The sequence below is a fragment of the Schistocerca cancellata genome, chromosome 9 (genome assembly GCF_023864275.1).
Source record: "Schistocerca cancellata isolate TAMUIC-IGC-003103 chromosome 9, iqSchCanc2.1, whole genome shotgun sequence".
Lineage (NCBI taxonomy): Eukaryota > Metazoa > Arthropoda > Insecta > Orthoptera > Acrididae > Schistocerca > Schistocerca cancellata.
This window is the reverse complement of record NC_064634.1, coordinates 340,120,564-340,143,694: the sequence shown is the minus strand read 5'-3', so window position 1 is coordinate 340,143,694 and position 23,131 is coordinate 340,120,564. Positions and strand designations below refer to the sequence as shown.

Sequence of the window (23,131 nt, the reverse complement as noted above, 5' to 3'; positions counted from 1 at the left end):
TCAAATGGGAGGTTCTCGGCCACCCTCCAAACAGCCAGGACCTCTCTCCCTGTCGTTACGCTGTTTTTGGTCCGCTTAAAAAAGGCTCTGAGAAGCAAACGATTCACCTCGGACGACGACATCCAACTCTGCGAGCGGAACTGGTTAACATCACAGTACCGGGAATTTTATGAGACAACCTTTCACCGCCTTGTGTCACAGTGGAACAAGTGTCTCAACAGCCAGGGTCAATACTTCTAACATACAGTTACTGGTTTCTGTAATTATGCCTCCGGCTCGTTTCTTTTTGAACGCCCCTTACATATTCTCCTTCACATTAAAATCGAGCCTCCTTAAAACGAGAAAACCATTTTCTTGCCGTGCTCTGTCTTATACACGTCGCAGATGTTTCTGGCTGCCTCCGCTGCTGTCACCCCTTTGTTGAACTCAAACAGAAGAAAATGTCGGAAATGCTTCGATTTCTCCACTTGGCACTCCATTTTCTAGCATCCACAGCTCCACACACTGTCTCCAAATGACAAGATCACAATAAACACTTCTAACATTCTGCGTGGAGTCTGTTTGTTCTATATCGTGTCTCCCTACCACTTTCGCGCAACGACGCTCTGAGCGTGTTTTTTAGGGAATTGACTAGCTTGAACCTGGGACCTGTTGCTGGTAAGGAGACGCCAGACCACACATGACATGTAGAATTCAGAAGAGTTCAGTGAGACTAGCGATGATATAACCAAATACTTAATGATTTCAGCGTCAGCTCCACTGCACTCCCAGTAAAAGAATCTTAATACTAACTAAATTTAGTAGAAGGGGTTCAAGGCTTTCCTATTTTTAGTTAGCTGGTAAAATAACGTCGAAAAAGCAGTTAAGTTTACCATTGGAATTTTTATTCTACTCACAAAACATCGTTTATAAATTGCACTATTGATAAAAGGAAATGTTTTAATACAGGTTGGTAGAAACCAACTGCGTTCAACAAAAATGTGAACGAATATTCCCTGAATGGGTTTCCAAGTTCTACAATGGATCGAAGGATGACCTATGCAATATTACATCTATAATCTAGGTTTAAATTAATTTTCACAAAAGAGAATCTATCAAAATGGTCTACAGTGACCCTCAATTATCTTTAATTACTTATCTAACTTGTCGTAAATTACAGTGGCTGATGTGGCTTCTCAGTAATTATATAACAGAAAAACCGTCGCATTTCAGATTTTAACTTACATAGCAAATGTGAATACCATGAGCTTTCAGAATGAGATTTTCACTCTGCAGCGGAGTGTGCACTGATATGAAACTTCCCGGCAGATTAAAACTGTGTGCCCGACCGAGACTCGAACTCGGGACCTTTGCCTTTCGCGGGCAAGTGCTCTACCAACTGAGCTACCGAAGCACGACTCACGCCCGGTACTCACAGCTTTACTTCTGCCAGTACCTCGTTTCCTACCTTCCAAACTTTACAGAAGCTCTCCTGCGAAACGCAAAGGTCCCGAGTTCGAGTCTCGGTCGGGCACACAGTTTTAATCTACCAGGAAGTTTCACCATGAGCTTTAATTGACGATCGGCACTAGTATTACGCAAAAAGGGGGTGTAACAGATGAGACTTCTACAGTTCTGAGTGAAGCTTTATGCGCTGTTACGACAAGTTAGATAAGTAATTAAAGATAATTGAGGGTCACTGTAGACCATTTTGATAGTTTTCTCTTTTGTGAAAATTAATTTAAACCTAGATTATAGATGCGATATGGCATAGGTCATCCTTCGATCCATTGTAGAAGAAGTAAAAACTTTGAGGTTCGCCGATGACATTGTAATTCTGTCAGAGACAGCAGAGGACTTGGAAGAGCAGTTGAACGGAATGGACAGTGTCTTGAAAGGAGGATATAAGATGAACATTAACAAAAGCAAAACAAGGATAATTGAATGTAGTCAAATTAAGTCGGGTGATGCTGAGGGAATTAGATTAGGGAATGAGACACTTAAAGTAGTAAAGGAGTTTTGCTATTTAGGGAGTAAAATAACTGATGATGGTCGAAGTACAGAGGATATAAAATGTAGACTGGCAACGGCAAGGAAAGCGTTTCTCAAGAAGAGGAATTTGTTAACATCGAGTATAGATTTAAGTGTCAGGAAGTCTTTTCTGAAAGTATTTGTATGGAGTGTAGCCATGTATGGAAGTGAAACATGGACGATAACTAGTTTGGACAAGAAGAGAATAGAAGCTTTCGAAATGTGGTGCTACAGAAGAATGCTGAAGATAAGGTGGGTAGATCACGTAACTAATGAGGAGGTATTGAATAGGATTGGGGAGAAGAGAAGTTTGTGGCACAACTTGACTAGAAGAAGGGATCGGTTGGTAGGACATGTTTTGAGGCATCAAGGGATCACAAATTTAGCATTGGAGGGCAGTGTGGAGGGTAAAAATCGTAGAGGGAGACCAAGAAATGAATACACTAAGCAGATTCAGAAGGATGTAGGTTGCAGTAGATACTGGGAGATGAAGAAGCTTGCACAGGATAGAGTAGCATGGAGAGCTGCATCAAACCAGTCTCAGGACTGAAGACCACAACAACAACAACATGCGGCATCGCCTGCGTTCATTACCTTGTCGGTGTTCGTCAGGGGGCGGCGGACAGCACAGCTCCGCTCACCTCGCCGTCTCGGAAGCAACTGTGTCCTAACTTCTCCTTACTACAATTTACCGAAGTTGGTTTTTAAAAAAAACTATCTGACTGTGTTTTCATCTGACCAATCAGGGTCTCAATGTTAACCTTAAGCTCCACCTACAAAAATTCTGTCTATCCCATGAGAAACGTTATACTTTTCGTGGTGGGGCAATGTTTTTAAAGTTTGCAATGTAACAGAGACGCGAAAAAGTCTCACGCTAAAACTTGCGTCTGGGGTGGTCCTAGCGGTTAGCTGGCATGTTGGTGTCCGTCCCTTATCGTAGGGCCTTCTCGCTTAACACGGTTCTGCTCTCGGCTTCTGTTCTCGTTTCTCCCCTCGGAACTGCGTCCGTCTCACGGTGGGAAGATATGACATGCATTTAGGCATTCTTGTGTTAGTCTGTGGTATTCCATTTGCTCATTCGTTACTCGTATTACTTTGGTTAATCTCATGTCATGATTTATTCGGAGCTATGTGACATACTACTGGATTTGCTTATCATGTCATGGTTTTCATGGAAGGTGTTGGATTTGCCTGACACCTTACACACTATGTGATCAAAAGTATCCGGACACCCCCTTAAACATACGTTTTTCATATTAGGTGGATTGTGCTGCCACCTACTGCCAGGTAATCCACGTCAGGGACCTCAGTAAACACTAGACGTCATGATAAAGCAAAATGGGGCGCTCCGCGGAACTCACAGACCTCGACCGTGGTCAGGTGATTGGGTGTCACTCGTGTCATACGTCAGTATGCGAGATTTCCACATTCCTAAACATTCGTAGTTCCACTGTTTCCGATGTGAAGTGAAGTGCAAACGTGAAGGGACATGTACAGCACAAAATCGTACAGGCCGACCTCGTCTGACTGACAGAGACCGCCGGCAATTGAAGAGGGTCGTAATGTGTAATACACAGACATCTATCCACACCATCGCACAGGAATTCCAAACTTCACTAGGATCCACTGTAAGTACTATGAGAGTTAGGAGGGAGCTGAGAAAACTTGGATTTCATGGTCGAGCGGCTGCTCATTAGCCACATATCATGCCGGTAAATGCCAAACGACTCCTCACTTGGTGTAAGGAACGTAAACAATGGACGATTTAACAGTGGGAAAATGTTGTATGGAGTGACGAATCACGGTACACAACATGGCTATCAATGGAAAGCTGTGGGTATGGCAAATGACAGGTGAACGTCATCTGCCAGCGTGTGTAGGGCTAACAATAAAATTCGGAGGCGGTGATGTTATGGTGTGGTCGTGTTTTTTCGTGGAGGGGGCTTGCACCCCTTGTTGTTTTGAGTTGCACTATCACAGAACAGGCCTACGTTGATGTTTTAAGCACCTTCTTGCTTCCCACTGTTGAAGAACAATTCGGGGATGGCGACTGCATCCTTCAATACGATCGAGCACCATCGTGCACGGCCTGTGGTGGAGTGGTTACACGGCAATAACATCCGTGCAAAGGACTGGCCTGCACAGATTCCTGGCTTGAATAGTATACAACACGTTTGGGATGTTTTGCAACGCCGTCGTCCTGCCAGGCCTCACCGACCGTCATCGGTACCTCTCCTCACTGCAGCACTCCTTGAAGAATGGGCTGCCATTCCCCAAGAATCCTTCCAGTACCTGATTGAAAGTATGCCTGCGAGAATGGACGGACCGTAACAAGAATCCTCAGACCGCGCGGCTATCTTCGTTGTCCTTAGGCGCATTATATGTTGGTGGCAGTAGAATCGTTCGGCAATCAAATGCCGGTTCTCTAAATTTTTTCAACATTGTTTTTCTAAAAGAACGTCTCCTTCTCTCCAAAGATTCCCATTTGAGTTCCCGAAGTATCTCCGTAACACTTGTGTGTTGTTAAAACCACAAATCTAGCAGCCTGCCTCTGAACTGCCGGTACGTATCCCTATCACACTTCCCTGGGGCACTCCTGACGATACCCTTGTCTGTGACGAACTCTCGCCGTTGAGGACAGCGTACTGGGTTCTGTTACTTAAGAAGTCTTTGAGCCACTCACGTATCTGTGAACTTGCTCCATATACTCGTAACCTTCGTTAACAGCCCGCACTGGGGCGCCGCGACAAATGCTTCCCGGAAATCTAGAAGGATGGAATCCGCATGTTGTCCTTCACCCATAGTTCGCAGTATATCGTGTGAGAAAAGAGCAAGCTCACTTTCCACTGCTTTCTTTGCCTTGTGAACTGGATTTCCAACGACCGTTCCTTTCGGAACACACGTTGGTTCCGACAGTGCAGATTTTCGGCCTGCAAGGACGTCATAATAACGCGAGCATAGAACATGTTACAAAAATACAACTGAACGACGTAGAGATATTGGCCTGTAGTTTTGTGCCTTTGTCGGACTACCCCTCTTGAAAAAGGGAATGGGCTGTAATTTTTTCAGTCATTAGGAACGAGGGACGCCTTTATTGCTCTAGAGATCTACGGGTACACTCCACTGCTGCTTTGTAGAATCGAATTGGTTCTCCGGTCAGGTCAGCGCATTTGCATCTCTTGAGCGATTTCAGCTGCTTTTCTGTCCCTTTGTCGCTTATTTCAATATCTGCCTTTTTGTCGTTCGCGAGACTATTTGAAGGAGCAACTACAGTGCGATCTTCCTCTGTAAAACAGTTGTGGTCGTCAGGCGCATTTTCTCTGATGTTCCAGCAGATAGTTGCAATCTCGTTTGTGAAATGGTTACCAGTATAGGAAACCTAAGAAATCTTGGAGGATGGATTATTCAGGGAGACGAAATAAAATCTTTGAGGTTTCTCTATGGCATTGCAATTCTGCCAGGGACAGCAAAAGACTTGCGACAGCAGTTGAAAGGAGGATATTAGGTGGATTTCAATAAAAGCAAAATAACGATAAAATAACGTAGTCGAAATAATATAGGTTATGCTGAGGGAATTAGGAGTAATAACTATATAGCTGGAGCATTTGCTAATTCACGGTGGACTGTCCTGTTCAAAACAATGAAATACATGAACTGTCCCAGGTGTTTCTACAACAGTGTACTAGACTATTGCATGAACAGGCAGCTGCAATTAGAATACCCCAGGAAGAAAATTTAATGGGAATATTGAGAAACCCATATGTCCAAGAAATAAACTTGTCAAGCGATACAGAAAAGGATAGTAGGGATTCGTGCGCGAAGCATGCATCTACAACCGTCACACCTTAGCAAAAGATCTGGCAGAGCCCGAGAAACTTCTGCTCTTATGTAAAATCGATAAGCGAGTCTAAGGCTTCCATTTAATCCCTTGTTGACCAGTCTGGCAGTTTGGCAGTGAAACGAAAACCGAAGTTTTAAATTTCACATTCAAGAAATCGTTCACACAGGACAATAGTACAAACATACCGTCATTTGACCATCGGACAGACTCCCATATGGGCGACATAGTAATAAGAATCCCTGGCGTAGAGAAACAAGAGAAAGAGTTGAAAGAAAATAAATCACAAGGTGCAGATGGGATCCCAGATCGATTTTACAAAGAGTACCTTACGGCTTAAGCTCCTTACCTGGCTTGCATGTGTCGTTACTCTCGCTCAGCACAAAGTCCCAAGCAATTGGAAAAAGTGGGAATGACTCAGTATATAAAATGCGTAAAAGAACGGATCCCCAAAATTATAGACCAATATCTCTTAACTTCAGTTTGCTACACAATCCTTGAACATATTCTCAGTTCGAATGTAATAGACTTTCTTGAGTCTGAGAAGCTTATGCCGGCCGCTGTGGCCGAGCGTTTCTAGGTGCTTCAGTCCGGAACCGCGCTGCTGCTACGGTCGCAGGTTCGAATCCTGCCTCGGGCATGGATGTGTGTGATGTCCTTGGTTTAGATAGGTTTAAGTTGTTCTAAGTCTAGGGGACTGATGACCTCAGATAGTCCCATAGTGCTTAGAGCCATTTGAACCATTTCCGAGAAGCTTATGCTCACGAATCAGCACGATTTTAGAAAGCATTACTCGTGCGAAACTCAGTTTGCCCTTTTCTCACATGATATATTGAGAACTATGGATGAGTGGCAACAGGCAGATTCTATATTCCTATATTTCCGGAAAGCATTTGACACGATGTCCAATTGCAGGCTGTTAACTAATGTGTGGGCATATGGAATAAGTTCACATATTGTAATATTGTTAGTTTAATTTGGTATACTGAAATCGGTGCTAATTGACAATGAAAGTGGGTTAAAAGGCGTGATCTGTCTGGGGACGTTAACCGTGGATATCATCAGATATTTAGTCTAGGTTTACCAAGCAGACTAACATTAATGATAATCTTTTAATAGTCATACAAAACCGGTAATATATATATAAAAAGGAGAATTTAAATAAAAAGAAAGAAATCAGTTTATATTTGGAAATTTATTTTAAGATTGTTCATTGAAATTTCAGCACATTATACGTGAGTTATAACTGAGCTGGTGCCTTATTTACGATTGAAAAAATGTGAGATGTAATCTTACGGAACACATAAAATATGGAGCCAAGATTGGGAGACTGCATACCACACTGCATTCATAAAATAACACACGAAGAATATTGAAACATAAGGAAGAAGAAATTAACCACAAACAACAGATTCAGTTTTTACCCAAAGAAATTACGTTCATACCACAATCCTGTTCGTCATGTAATTACCACACACTGGTATACTAAATTCATATTAACTCTTTGTGAAGTCTTCGCAAAAAGAATAGCTGAGGGCTACTTTGATGATTACACCACATGCTTCACGTGGTCAACTTGATTTACACAAAGCGTACAACTCCACAATAATTTTGATAATTAAAATAAATTAGATCGAAAAGCAATTGACAAAAGAAAAACCTTGAACTGGTTACTAACGTCTTACTATTAACCTGATGGGTCAAACAGTTATATAAGCACGTGGTACTGGTCTCGCAAAGTACACCCCACGTGGGTTGAACATAAAGAAAAGCTGCTATATTGAAAATATAGTCAAGACGAGACGTTATAATCACACAAGCATTCGCATTTAAGATTGATCTTAGTTAGAGTTACTGATCAACACGTAGTTCCACTTTACTCACAAAGTAGTAACAAAGCAACTACCGGAAAATAATGTGAACTTTACACGAGAATTATACTGCGCTGCGATTTAAGATAACATCGGATATTTTAGACCTAAACCCGAAATAAAGGTGATTAAATTGTTCAGTTAGGCTGAACTTAAGAGATCCATTGTCCTACGGACTAAACAGACACGCGCTTAGCCGGAGATCTTACCACTTCAGACGCTCGCCACGGCCACACTGCAACTGCCCTACTGCCGAGCGTGCTTCCTGAGGGTGGCTCACAAAGACCAACGGAAGTGGCCAGAGGGGCAGCTTCCTATACCAACATGACAACGGACGGACAGGACCATACTAAGGATGGAAACCTCTTTGCTTTTAGGAAGCGTAGCTACCTGTTCCGACGTTGGTCCTACTGTTCTCTAGCAGACAGCCTTGTCTGCTACCCTCAAGCATGCAACTAGAATTACATATGCTCATTCATCCTCTCACACAAAAGGGAAGGGGGATGACAGTATCTTATCATATACAGTATATAAAAGAAAGCGGATGTAGGTTCCGTATGAAACTGTGTGACATGAATTACATATAAGAATTACATATAAACTGTGCTTTAAAGTGTACTAGTGTGACAGATCGTTCTTGTTTATGTGTAAAAGTAACACGTTCCACTGCTCAGTCTCCTCCCAGATAGTCAGAAACGCCACAGTACATTTAGAAGAGGAATTTATTCCATAAATGGCAACAGATTTAAGAAATTAAACATGAAAGGAATCCAACAGAGACCTTTCAATATATGTGAGTTGCTCGAAGACTTCTTAAATAATGGAAATCAGTATGTTGTTTTCGACAGCGAGTGCTCATCAGAGTAAAGAGTATCGTCGGGAGTGTCCCAGGGAAGTGTGGTAGGACCGCTGTTGTTCTCTGTACACACAAAGGATTTGGCGGACAGGATGGGCAGCAATCTGAGGTTGTTTGCTGACGACGGCATGGTGTACGGTAAGGTGTCGAAATTGAGTGACTGCAGGAAGATACACGACGACGTACACAGCATTTCCAGTTGGTGTGATGAAAGGCAGATAGCCCTAAATGTGGAAAAATGTAAGTTAATGCAAATGAGTAGGAAGATCAAACGTGTAATGCTCGGATACAGATTACTAGTGTCCTATCCGACACAGTCAAGTCGTTTAAATATCCTGGTGTAACGTTGGTGTAGATGTAGCGTCTTTTATTCATTATCAAAAACGTTTTCTGTCCCGGGTTCGAATTCCGCCACTGCCTAAAAAATGGCTCTGAGCACTATGGGACAACATCTGAGGTCATCAGTGCCCTAGAACTTAGAACTACTTAAACCTAACCAACCTAAGGACATCACACACATCCATGCCCGAGGCAGGATTCGAACCTGCGACCGTAGCGGTCACGCGGTTCCAGACTGAAGCGCCTGGAACCGCACGGCCACACTGGCCGGTGCCACTGCCTAAATTTTGATTAATAAACAGCATTGGTGGCCGAAGACTTACGGCATATGAAGTCACCCTCATCCTGCCAACGGACTTGTCAAAGAGGGCGGAGGAGCGGACATAGGTTGAAGGCACTCTCTTGTCCTAGGGTTAGGAAACTGTCCCTAAAGGTCGATGAATCAGCAATGATCAACGGCATGAGGATGCAGAAGGCAATGGAAACCACTGCATTAAAGACACGTCCGTGTATCCATAGGACATGTGGCCTGTAATTGAAGAAGTGTCATGATGGTCTCTCCATTGCCGTAAGATTCCGCATCCCTGGGAGGGGACTGCCAAGGTGGAGTTTACCAAAAAAAAAAAAAAAGATTGAATAATCAACGAAAGATAAACGTTCTACGAGTCGGGGCGAGGAATTTCAGAAGATTGAACGACGTAGGGAAACCAGAAAATCTGAAAAGGGAAAAGCAAAGGCTCAATCTGGATATAGTAGGAGTCACTGAAGTGAAGTGGAAAGAAGACAAGAATTTCCGGTAAGATGACTACAGGGTAATGTCAACAGCAGCAGAAAATGGTATAATGGGAGCAGGATTCGTTATGAATAGGAAGGTAGGGCAGAGGATGTGTTACTGTGAACAGTTCAGTGATAGGGTTATTCTTATCAGAATCTACAGCAAACCAACACCGACAACGATAGTTCAGGTATACATGCCGACGTCGCATGCTGAAGAGATAGAGAAAGTGTATGAGGGTATTGAAAGGGTAATACAGTATGTAACGGGGGATGATAATCTAGTAGCCATGGTAGACTGGAATGCAGTTGTAGTGGAAGGAGTAGGAGAGAAGGTTACGGGAGAATATGGGCTTGGGGCAAGGAATGAGAGAGGAGAAAGACTAATTGAGTTCTGTAACAAGTTTCAGCTAGTAATAGCGAATACCCTGTTCAAGAATCACAAGAGGAGGAGGTATACTTGGAAAAGGCCGGGAGATACGGGAGGATTTCAATTAGATTACATCATGGTCAGACAGAGATTCCGAAATCAGATACTGGATTGTAAGGCGCACACAGGAGCAGATATAGACTCAGATCACAATATAGTAGTGATGAAGAGTAGGCTGAAGTTCAAGACATTAGTCAGGAAGAATCAATACGCAAAGAAGTGGGATACGGAAGTACTAAGGAATGACGAGATACGTTTGAAGTTCTCTAACGCTATACATACAGCAATAAGGAATAGCGCAGTAGGCAGTACAGTTGAAGAGGAATGGACATCTCTAAAAAGGGCCATCACAGAATTTGGGAAGGAAAACGTAGGTACAGAGAAGGTAACTGCGAGGAAACCATGGGTAACAGAAGAAAACAGGAAGTGCAAAAATGTTCGGGGAAACTCAGGAATAGAGAAATACGAGGCGCTGAGGAATGAAATAAATAGAAAGTGCATGGAAGCTAAGACGAAATGGCTGCAGGAAAAATGTGAAGACATCGAAAAAGAAATGTTTGACGGAAGAACAGAGTCAGCATACATACAGTAAAATCAAAACAACCTTCGGAGACATTAAAAGCAAGGATGAAGAAATTAAGAGTGCAACGGGAATTCCACTGTTAAATGCAGAGGAGAGAGCGGATAGGTGGAAAGAATACATTGAAAGCCTCTATGAGGGGAAAGGTTTGTCTGATTCGATAGAAGAAGAAAAAGGAATCGATTTAGAAGAGATAGGTGATCCAGTATTAGAATCAGAAATTAAAAGAGCTTTGGAGGATTTAAGATCAAATAAAGCAGAAGGGTTAGGTAACATTCCATCAGAATTTTTAAAATCATTGGGGGAAGTGGCAAGAAAACGACTATTCACGGTAGTGTGTAGATTGTATGACTCTGGCGACATACCATCTGACTTGCGGAAAAGCATCATCCACATAATTCCGAAGACGGCAAGAGCTGACACGTGCGAGAATTATCGCACAATCAGCTGAACGGCTCATGCAGCCAAGCTGCTGAAAAGAATAATATACAGAAGAATGGAAAAGAAAATGAGGATGCGCTAGATGACGATCAGTTTGGCTTTAGGAAAGGTAAAGGCACGAGAGAGGCAATTCTTACGTTGCGATTAATAATGGAAGCAGGACTGCAGAAATATCGAGACACGTTGATACGATTGGTCGACCTGGAAAAAGCGTTCGACAATGTAAAATGGTGCAAGATGTTCGAAATTTGAAAACATTAGGGGTAAACTATAGGGAGAGACGGGTCATATACAGTATGTACAACAACCAAGAGGGAATAATGAAAGTGGACGATCAAGAACGAAGTGCTCGTATTAAAAAGAGTGTAAGACAAGGATGTAGCCTTTTGCCCCTACCGTTCATTTTGTACATCGAGGAAGCAATGATGAAAATAAAAGAAAGGTTCGGGAGAGGAATTAAAATTCAAGGTGAAAGGATATCAGTGATAAGTTTTGCTGGCGACATTGCTATCCTGAGTGAAAGTCAAGAAGAATTAAATGATTTGCTGCACGGAATGAACAGAGTATGGATTGAGAGTAAATCGAAGAGAAACGAATGTAATGAGAAGTAGTAGAAACGAGAACAGCGATAAACTTATCATCAGGATTGATGGTCACGAAGTAGATGAAGTTAAGGAATTCTGTTAACTAGGCAGTAAAATAACCAATGACGGACGGAACAAGGAGGACATCAAAAGCAGACTAGCAACGGCAAAAAAAGTATTCCCGGCCAAGAGAAGACTACTAATATCAAATATCGGCCTTTATTTGAGGAATAAATGTCTGAGAATGTACGTCTGGAGCACAGCATTGTGTGGTAGTGAAACATGGACTGTGGGAAAACCGGAACAGAAGAGAAACTAGGCATCTGAGATGTGGTGCTACAGACGAATGTTGAAAATTATATGGACTGATAAGGTAAGGAATGAGGAGGTTCTGCGCAGAATCGGAGAGGAAAGGAAAGGAAAATGTGGAAAACGCTGATAAGGAGAAGTGACGAAGGAAGGCGGAAACTGGAATACTTCCAGCATATAATTGAGGAAGTAGGTTGCCAGTGCTACTCTGAGATGGAGAGGTTAGTGCAGGAGAGGAATTCGTGGCGGGCCACATTAAACCAGTCAGAAGACTGATAACAAAAAGAAAAATTTGGAAAACGATATGAAATGGAACGAGCATGTGAGAACTGTGGTAGAAAACGCGAATGGTCGACTTCGGTTTATTGAGAGAATTTTAGGAAAGAGTGGATCACCTGTAAAGGATACCGCACATAGGACATGGTGCGACCTATTTTTGAGTACTGCTCGAATGTTTGGGATCCGTACCAGGTTGGATTGATGGAATACATAGAAACTGTTCAGAGGCGGGCTGCTGGACTTGTTACTGGTAGGTTCGAACAACACGTAAGTGTTACGGAGATGCTTCGAGAACTCAAATGGGAATGCCTGGAGGGAAAGCGACGGTCTTTCCGAGAAACATTATTGAGAAATTTTAGAGAACCGGCATTTAAAGCTGATCTTCGAACGATTCTACTACCGCCAACATACATTGCGCGTAAGGGCCACGAAGATAAGATACGAGAAATTAGTTCTCATAAGGAGGTACATGGACAGTGGTTTATCCCTCGCTCTATTTGCGAGTGAAACAGGAAAGGAAGTGGCAAGTAGTGATACAGGGTACCCTCCGCCACGCACCGTACGGTGGTTTGAGGAGTATCTATGCAGATGTAGATTCCATGTCTTAAAATTATGGCGGAATTCCATTTTCTTCTCATTTAAAATAAATGTAGAGGGATGAACGCCAGTACTCTGTACGCGATCTTTATACTATTTCTTGAGGTTATGTTAAAATTTATGTAGTTAACATGTGGGCTTTCTCAATATTTTGTAATAAATAAACATAAATCAATCCTTCACTCATTCTTTATTGCAAACATGGACAACATCAAACAAATTATGACTATTTTCCATTTTCTTTGGCAGTATACTCCACACATCCTTCATTTTCTGAAATATATGGCCAACTGTATATGTCAGAATAAAGTTTTTGATGGTTTCATCTTTTGGTAGGAATGGTAGAAATCGCCTTAGGTCATGCATTTTCTTCTCACTTATGGGCACATGACCTTGATAAGCCTGACATAGGGCTTAGTGGAATTTCTGTTCGATCAGCCAGTTAGAGCTCGTGCTCTTCTTTCCCATCAACGAATGGCCTAACTTTAACAATACCGAGAGTTTCATGTGAGTAGCAGAACCGCAGGAATTATCTTACACGAAACTTCTGTTGTTATTTTTATGTGTAGCCCTTCCTTGAGTTTCATCGGACATAGCATTATTTCGATAACTTAAGCAACCATTCCTTAAAATTTAGCACCCCTCCTGTTTTCGGTCTTTATCACTTCAAAATTCATCATTGTGCTGGATTCGATTATTAATTCTATTATTCGTTCAGCAAATATATGCTACCCACCTTTTTAATTTTCCTTTTCCCCATGCTGAAGTCTCTACCACTTAGAATGTAAGTAATGGTTGATGAATTTGAAATCTTCCCTGTGCTACCAGAATTAAACAAAATCTCGCCATTCTGTGGTTTTTATTTTTGCCTCCACAAGAGCTGGTGAACAAGTATTTATCATGTTCTCCAACGTTTTCATTTATATAATCAAAAAGAAATGACCATACTTAATCGAGGCTTCTTCGTGCTATACCTTCATGATAGAGGTAAAACATAGCTCTTCCACACCGTAAGTTATGCACATTAAAGACATTTAATGAAAGCTGACGCAAGTAAAATGTAACTGCAGGTTCTGCATAAAATCAAACGAGATACCTTTAATGATAGAATCAGTTTCAGTTTTCGCTTTAAGTGCATGTAATTTCTTGAAGAACTTACCAGCACACTTCTTGTGCACTATTAACTCAGCTATTGGTGCCCTTTTGACTGCGCCATTCAGAGATGGACTTTTGATTTTTACGAATTCTATTCTTCAGATGTGCAATACGTATCCATTTGTGGTTGCCCAAATTTTAAACCGAAATGTCCACGGAAAATTTTCAAATAAAATTGATAGGCAATTTGAGTATCCAGTGTAATGCTTTTGAACATCTGTCATATAATCTTCACTTTTAGTTTAGGGTCAAGAAAGTTCCATTCTTCATTGGTGTAATGTGCTTTCCTGACAGGGAATGAGTTGATGTGCTTTTTTATTTCCACTGTTAATGCTACTGGTTTTGCTTTTCCGGGGCGACATTTTTCCCCTCTTATCTGGTCCAGATTTTCCTTCTTTCCACAGGTCGAACATTCACCTTATTCGGTCAGTGCTGACACCAAAAACACTTTGGAAGGCAGTTTTACAAAACCTAAATCTTACCTTCAGGCACTGATAGCCAATAAACACATGGCCCTCCTTTTGATTTCTTCCTCCCAAAATTATTTTTCCATCTAGGCTTCTTTCCTGCAGTTTGTTTTACTTCTATGAGGCTTTGAAGGAAGCCATCTTCTTAATTTTTTGTTCGGAAATCAATAAATTTAGCATATAATTCTATCTTGCTGCCCTCTGTTATCTTATTTGTCGCACATTTCATCCGACAACTGAAAGTATTTCGTATTCACTGGAATTTATTGTTCTACATTATTATGTTCACAGTGTAATTAAACCTTAATTTTGAAGCAATACTTGGTTTAGGTTAGTTTAGGTAGTTTCGGAAACTTCATTTCATTCTTTCTTTTTTTTCATTATTTCCTGACATTTGTCATTAGCATTACCACTGTCTGACATTTTACCATCAAGGAAAACATAAATCGATTAAACCAAACAGTAAGAGGCAATATCGACTATTCTCTCCTTTTAAAACAGTACTGACAAATTAAAAATTTTTACTTTTGTACTCGTGGGGTTTTCTTCAGTTAAGCTGATACAATGGCTGCATAACAATACAAAAATGCCAGAACAAATGGGTTTCTCTAAACCGTGAGCGGACTATATGTTAAAGGTACAAAATCATATGTAACCCAATTTTGTAAAAAAATGGACATGCGAGCTTTCTCAGAATTCCCATTCAATTGCGAAAGACATCACCAAAGGCTGCCCACGGGACTCTGCTTGTGGTTCTGAGATGATGGCAGAGAGCCATTACTGAACGATCTTTTGAGTGTAACAACAATAGAGGCTGCAACACTTGAGCACGCGATCTGCTAATTTAATATATGCCAACGCAACAGCTAAATTAAAGGAAAATTGAAGGGAAATTCTTGAAAGAGTAGGTAACTGCTGCTTAAAAAACAAACTAACGATATCAATACACAAAACAGTTTATATGTTACTGAAAAGAAACTTTATCAAGAATGAGAAACCCCACAATCAGAATAAATGACCAACCTATGAAAAGAAAAGAAGTATATAGTCGTAGGTACCTTGGAATTAACATTGCAGAAAGCAAAAGTCTCATACACATGTAGGAATAGACTGCCAGAGACGCTTTAAAATTCGAAACAAAATAGTAAAATTTGACCAAAGAAGTTTTCAGCTGCCACTAATTGCAATAACTATGTACGACAACGCAATCTTCGCTATCGTGGGCTACGGGTCGAGTATCTGGGCACACAGAAACAGAAAGGTGAGGACAGCACTCGCTTTACAGCGAGCACAGAGTTGCGTACTTCTTGCCTAACAGATGCCCATACAACACCACCAACTCAAGTTTTTCTGTTGATACTGCCTCTGGACCCAGCGGTAAGAAAGAGACGTCCCCAATATTTGCTCAAAAAGGGCGAATATATGGTTTTAGAGATATTGAGCACAAGAGCCACGTCGAATAAAGAATAAAGGCATGTACTGATAAAGATTGGCAGCAAATCTGTGACAGGGCAGAAACAGGGAGGACGATTTAGCAGTTCCTTCATAACTTAAAAGAAACGTCAAGAATATCTTACTTTCATCCAACCGAGGGAACTATACACTACCTGTCGAGACATATACTTACTGAAAATACGACAAGCTCCACAGATACTTGTGAATGTGGAGCCGACAGCAGCCCGGACCACATTAACTGGGAGTACTCAATCAGACAAGATGCTACAGTCTAGGACAGGAACATCTTTGATAATACAGTGGTCTATAACAAAGTATGGAATGAAGAATTGTTAGAGAAGCTGAACTCACTAACAGCTAAAATACCAGCTTATGAACTGCTAGCCTACATGGCTGACAGACAAGCAAGAAGAGACGATGCGTCATGATAGTGAGACATTCTACGACAGAATATCCACACCTTTCTGGAGAAGTGAGGAGATAAGCCACAGGGAGAACCAAGACGGATTTCCAGTGACTCTGTCAGCCACCTTCCAATCTTTACACCTTGGAAGGCACAGCAGCATAGCCCCCTAAAATCGTTGGCTGTGTCTGAGCACTTCAGGGTCTAACTATCCAGACAAATGAGAAATCTAGCTTGGTTGTGATGCAAATTCCCCTCCCCCCCCTCCTTTGAACACCCTAATGCTTATACTAACACATTTGAAATTAAGTTAAAATATTATGTTCTGTATTAAAGCCAATTCACGTGTTCACGTGCAACATCTGGTTTGTTCTTGCATCTGGATAACAGACTAAAAGAATATAGCTAAATAAATAAATAAAGGCAACGAGATAGGTTAGGCCAGCATGGGCGAAATGTTGTCATGTGTTACCTTGTTGAAAGATGTCAAGGAGACCTTGAATATAGGGAACAGCCACCTGCCATGCAGATTACAATTGATGTCATTCACATATTATGGCGTTGTGTACCCAGTGGCACACCATACCATCAGATGCCAGGCCTGCATGGAAATGACGAATGCAGTCTGCCAACGTTCTCTTATCTTGGAGCATCTATACATGCGTACACCCCATCATGATGCTGTAACCAGAAGTGAGACTCATCTGAGAGACGACATCGTGCCGTTTGAATGCAGCTGTGTTTGCACAGCGGTGTCAGGGCCCCTCTTTCTGCTGCCGCCCCAAGGAAGCTGCAAGAATAATCGCCGTACTGGCAGTCTGTATCGCTCCAGACGTCGTCGCAGAGTCCGTGCAGATACTTGTATTGCGGTAAACAACCGCTATTCTTGACCTGAGGAGTGTGTTTTGCGTGCACAACCCTGCACGGTCGAGCAAACAACATGTCAGTCCTCTCAGGCTCTAGATGCGCAACGTCGTTAAGATTCAACGTGGTGTTGAGTATGAACCTCCTGAACCTATCGATTCCATTTCTGCATGACATTTGTGGAATCTCGACAAACGCTAGCAGCAACACCTCGGAACGATAAACCGCAATCCCAGCAAAACGCCGACGCAGTCTGAGAGCCTTTACACTTTATTACGTCACTGTAATATCGGAATCACATGCTTCCAGTAGATTGCTATGCATTCCTGTATCAGCAAATGGTGAACTTCAATTTCACGTCGTGGAGGAAGAGAAGGACTGAGAAGAGTTTCAGAGGCCAGTGACATTTAGTGATTGATTATAATGTGCGATAATACGAGGGCAGTTCAATAAGTAATGCAACACGTTTTTTTTCTCGGCCAATTTTGGATGAAAAAACCGGAAATTTCTTGTGGAATATTTTCAAACATTCCCGCTTCGTCGCGTATAGTTTCATTGACTTCCGACAGGTGGCAGCGCTGTACGGAGCTGTTAAAATGGCGTCTGTAACGGATGTGCGTTGCAAACAACAGGCAGTGATCGAGTTTCTTTTGGCGGAAAACCAGGGCATCTCAGATATTCATAGGCGCTTGCAGAATGTCTACGGTGATCTGGCAGTGGACAAAAGCATGGTGAGCCGTTGGCAAAGCGTGTGTCATCATCGCCGCAAGGTCAAGCAAGACTGTCTGATCTCCCGCGTGCGGGCCGGCCGTGCACAGCTGTGACTCCTGCAATGGCGGAGCGTGCGAACACACTCGTTCGAGATGATCGACGGATCACCATCAAACAACTCAGTGCTCAACTTGACATATCTGTTGGTAGTGCTGTCACAATTGTTCACCAGTTGGGATATTCAAAGGTTTGTTCCCGCTGGGTCCCTCGTTGTCTAACCGAACACCATAAAGAGCAAAGGAGAACCATCTGTGCGGAATTGCTTGCTCGTCATGTGGCTGAGGGTGACAATTTCTTGTCAAAGATTGTTACAGGCGATGAAACATGGGTTCATCACTTCGAACCTGAAACAAAACGGCAATCAATGGAGTGGCGCCACACCCACTCCGACATCGACCAGTGGAATGGTACCGTGCAGGCATACAGGCCCTCATTTCAAGGTGGCGTAAGGCCGTAGCATTGAATGGAGATTACGTTGAAAAATAGTGTTGTGTAGCTAAAAGATTGGGGAATAACCTGGTGTATTTCAATGCTGCATAAAACAACCCCTGTATCAGAAAAAAATGTGTTGCATTACTTATTGAACTGCCCTCGTAATTAACATTTGTTGCATTTTAAAATACTGTGTTTTCAGATAGGGCTGCTGAAGACTGCTTCCTTCTAAATATTTGATTACTCTGACTACATTGAAATATTAGACAACGCCTATATTATACCCTGTGTTAAATAGGTTACTGGACTACTCTACATACTGTAGATTAATCGCCTCATTGACCTGTCAATTACTCGATTGCTTGCATCATTTGGAGAGGCCAAATCGATATTGGTTTAACCACCTTAAATACCAGCAGTCAGAATCTGTCATGTCTCTGTGTTGTTTGGCCCAATGGAGATATTTAGCTTTAATGTGCTGGTGTGAACAATGGCCTTTTGTAAGGTAACCAACTGCAGTCGTATTCTGCATGCAGTTCTCTTCACAATGTATGCCCTGGAAATTGGTTGAGATGGACCTCTATTTACTAGCAGTATCAATTCCTATTTGGTATGAAACTGTTTGTCATAGAGGAGGCATTACATTAGTTACCAGACCATGTAAGTTAGGAATTTTTTTAACACCACTGTTCTTAGTCGTTTTACATGGCTGCGAGTGGTACACCATTTCCTAGTAGACAATTATTCACCAACAAATCAGTCAACTTTATTCGTAGTGGGATCATGGACACTTCCAATCACAGTCCCTCTTTATGCCGTTGTGTCATGCGAGCCATCAATCCATATTACTGGGTTGATTCCATACAACTGACTGGCACACACACTTTGACACACACTCGCACATACTCACATACACTCTCTCTCACTCAACCCCCCCTCCCCCCCCCCCCTCCACACACACACACGCACACAGCATTTCACTGCCGTGTCCTACAAGTGAAGGTCATGGTACCTGTTCTACACCAGTAAGTGGGCTTCAAAGCGACCAGTGTCGTTTTTTACGAGAGTGTATAATATTTTCCCCAGTCAGCACACACGGTCACATGAAGATTACGAGTTCTGTGATGGTAATCGTCAGATGATATGAAAAGAATTAAGGAAGCCAATATTTTCATACTAGGTCGCACCATTGCTTACCTCTGACACATCCTGATTTACCTAGTAGTCTTAGCTCATCAGAGCTACTAATAAAGTATTTAGTTGATACAGAAAGTTCAGAAGGAATCGAAATTTTTCTATAACCTGTTCAAATGCAAATTCATATTCGCCAGTTTATATCACAATACCATTATTTATTGCCACGTCATGTTTTGGCGGAGCATAGCCACCTTCGAACCTCTTTGTTAAGTTGCAGAAATATCTTAAGTTCCTTTTGGCGTGTTAGCCAGTAACGGATAAAGTAACTATACTGTTCACAATTTCGGATATTTAGTTTAGTTCGTAGGCACCATTACAAGGTTTTGGTATAGCCAGAAATCAGCAGCCAGTTTCTTATACTGGTGATCAATGATTGAGTGGAAAAAGAAACATAGCTTAAAAATATGTACAGTCTCATTTGTTATTTGCGTAGACCCAGTTTTTCTGCATATATATCAGTTACAACTGTAATCACTGTCAATGTATGGTATAACACCTGAAGTTTGTGTGAGAATATTTCAAGTTAGTTGTTTCTGACATGCGACTCAATTTCCAGTTTAAATACACTCTACTATAGATGTTAAAGCTTGGAAACACATAAAAAGATATTGCTAGACGGAAATAATAAGGCAAGGATCAAGGAGAAAGCAGATGATGTAAATAAGTATGGTGAAACATACATATTCCCATTGCTTTATGCAGAAGTTCGTAGCCATTGGTGCAATACAGTAACGAAATCAATGAGAACAAAGGGAAATAATTTTTAAATACGTTTGACGGACTCCCCAGTTCGTGATGAATGATAAGTGATACCTTCAACGGCTGATGCCTTTACCTGTCAGGATCAGTTTTAGGTTTGGAACCGGACGGGTGACGTGTAAGAAATTGGCTTAATTACTAGAATATCGTGGCGTTAGGGTTCAACAGGAGACATCTTAACACCAGATCGGAGGCATTTTTTTACTACAAAAAAAAGTACCCATTCGTGGATACTGAGAGATTTTGTATCACGTAGTCTAAACTCAGGACCTGCAGTTTTAGTGGAATGGCTCGACTAAATTAATCAGCAGCATTGAATAATTTCTTACAGGTGTGGGAACAGTTTTTAAAATTTCCTCACTTCAGTACTACAATTCGGTCTTAAGTTGTAAGGAGCTGAACGAAATGCATAAGGCGAACAAAGTTACATCCTTATACCACTTTTTGCTGTAAACGGCGGATGCAGACTGGATCCTGGAAGATAGTTTGTCGAACGAAAACGGTGGACTGGTGCCGGCGAGAAAGAAAACAAAAAGAAAAAAACAGTCAAGTTGGTGAGCTTGCCAGAAACGTTAATGTAGCTGGATCTTGACAGTATATGAGAACATTGCATATATATCGTTAAATATAGAGCAGATTCAGTTTATGAAACCGTGGTGTAACATTTTCGGAATGAGGAACTTTACCTACCAAGAGGTTTCATATCGCGAATTCTGCCAACTTTCCATTGGACAATAGGCGGGAAGGAGGCCAAGGTAGGTTTCAGCTTCTATTTTCGCCCTTACCCAGAATATTTATCTTACGAAATATTTTAGGTTTTCAGAATATTACTTGGATACCCCTTTCCTTCAGTCTGTATAAAGATTTTGAATTTCATGACAGAATTTTAGCATCCAAAAAGGCGTAAATTTTCAGGAACAGTGGTGTCACGAAGATGAGGAACGGCTGCGGCATTGAGACGGTAACATATACTCGAGTTGCGGTCTAGCCTGTCAGTTTTAAACCGACAGGAAGTATCAACTTCAACTGGACTTGGTAGTAAGTAAGACAGATGGAGAGCCAATACAAACGCCATCTGACGAACATCACACGAATGCAAATAGTTACCTCCTAGTCACGAAATCAAATACAGAAGAATTAAGACATGCACTTTCCAGACTGAAAATTCCTCTACAAAAGCCACTAACCTGAAAGAGGGCCAGTGCACACAGTAGAACAGCGAGTACGCTCGGCATCTCCGTTGTGGACTGGCGAGTCACTTAAGCAGGCGACATATGTTGACGCTCAATGCGCCAGTTGTATCAACACGCTACCTGCGGTGTGTCTGTGTACGAAACGCCGTGGATCGGCAGCCAATATCATCTGCTACCGCAATACTGATAATGGAACCATATCTTTCTCAGATAATGTGTCTCCTTCTGTGTACGTTTAAACGTCTCAATCTTGACTGTCTTATCTATATACTGAGCGCCATTTGATAAGGCGCAAGAGACGGATTCATTCTCGTTTACGGCATTCATTTTTGTAAACAGTTTCGTATATCCATATTCTATTTCGGTTGCAAAGTTGGACAACTTTAGTCAGAATATAAAAATTAATGGTGAAACCTTTAAACACGGCTGAAAGTGTTGCCATTATTTCTCAATAATGATGATGGTATCTGTGTAAATATTGTTTCTCGACGACAGTAATTATAAAAGCAGTTCGTCCAACATTGTAGATGCTTCAAGAGAAACAGTACGAGTAAATATTTCAAGCGCCGTGAAATGGAATATTTCGAGTTACAAAACTCATAGAAAATCCGGATCGGATATGCTGTGGAAGTAAAATAGCAACGAACTGAATGTTAAGCATAAGATATACCTCACAAAAATAATGAAGACTGACAAGTAACTGGTCGCTCTTTCTGATGAAGAGAAAAGCGAAGTAATCACAAAAATTTACGTTAACATTTTAAAAATCAAACTCCGCTTGAACATACTATGCAGCCCTCTCGGCGACATCAAATGTAGCTCTTCTAAGGGCATCTTGGTCTGCCTTTACGAGGGTAAGACTGTAATTACAGTTTAGTGTGGATCGGTAGGTTTAGTTCTTCATTGATCGGCACACCTCCGATAACCATGATGGGAATGTACATAACCGATGTGTCTGATCCATCGGTCTTTCAATGTTAGACGGTATATTACCTGAAGGATTGTATGTGTGGGGGGTTAACCATGCTGAACGAACATCCTATCTACAGACATGAGGAATTACACTTATCTGCTGGGATGATAGGTCGCTGTACAACTGGGGAGAGTGCTAGGGAGTCTCTCTAGACTAGACCTGCCGTGTGGCGGTGCTCGGTCTGCAGTCACTGATAGTGGCGACACGCAGGTCCGACGTATACCAACGGACCGCGGCCGATTTGAAGACTACCACCTAGCAAATGTGGTGTCTGGCGGTGACACCACAGTTAGAATTATGGAACCCGTTTTGTGGTCTAGTATTATAACCTTTTTGGGAAATGAATACTACGAGGTCCGTTAGAAAATCATTGCCGAAACCTGATGGATCTGAATCTAGTGCGCTTGCGTGAGCCGATCTTTAACCTTGTTTGTGCACGCATGAATTTCTCCCGCCTGTCGACAGCGTCAGTTGCTGACAGCCAGCAGTTGAGTGAAGTAGTGTGTAGTGCTCGCGTCGGTTTTTCACTGCAAGAGAAATGACGGAATGACTGG

The 23,131-nt window shown here is 41.9% G+C and overlaps 1 protein-coding gene across 1 annotated transcript in view; it reads right to left on the bottom strand.

Moving 5' to 3' along the window:
- The window catches only part of LOC126100509 (uncharacterized), a 36,200-nt gene extending 14,482 nt beyond the window's left edge, over window positions 1–21,718 (bottom strand). The window contains exon 1 of the mRNA XM_049911119.1: window positions 21,599–21,718. Within this exon, the coding sequence (XP_049767076.1) occupies window positions 21,599–21,646 (48 nt within the window). The 5' untranslated portion in view covers window positions 21,647–21,718. The remainder of the gene's footprint in view (window positions 1–21,598) is intronic.
- Window positions 21,719–23,131: the final 1,413 nt, after the last annotated feature.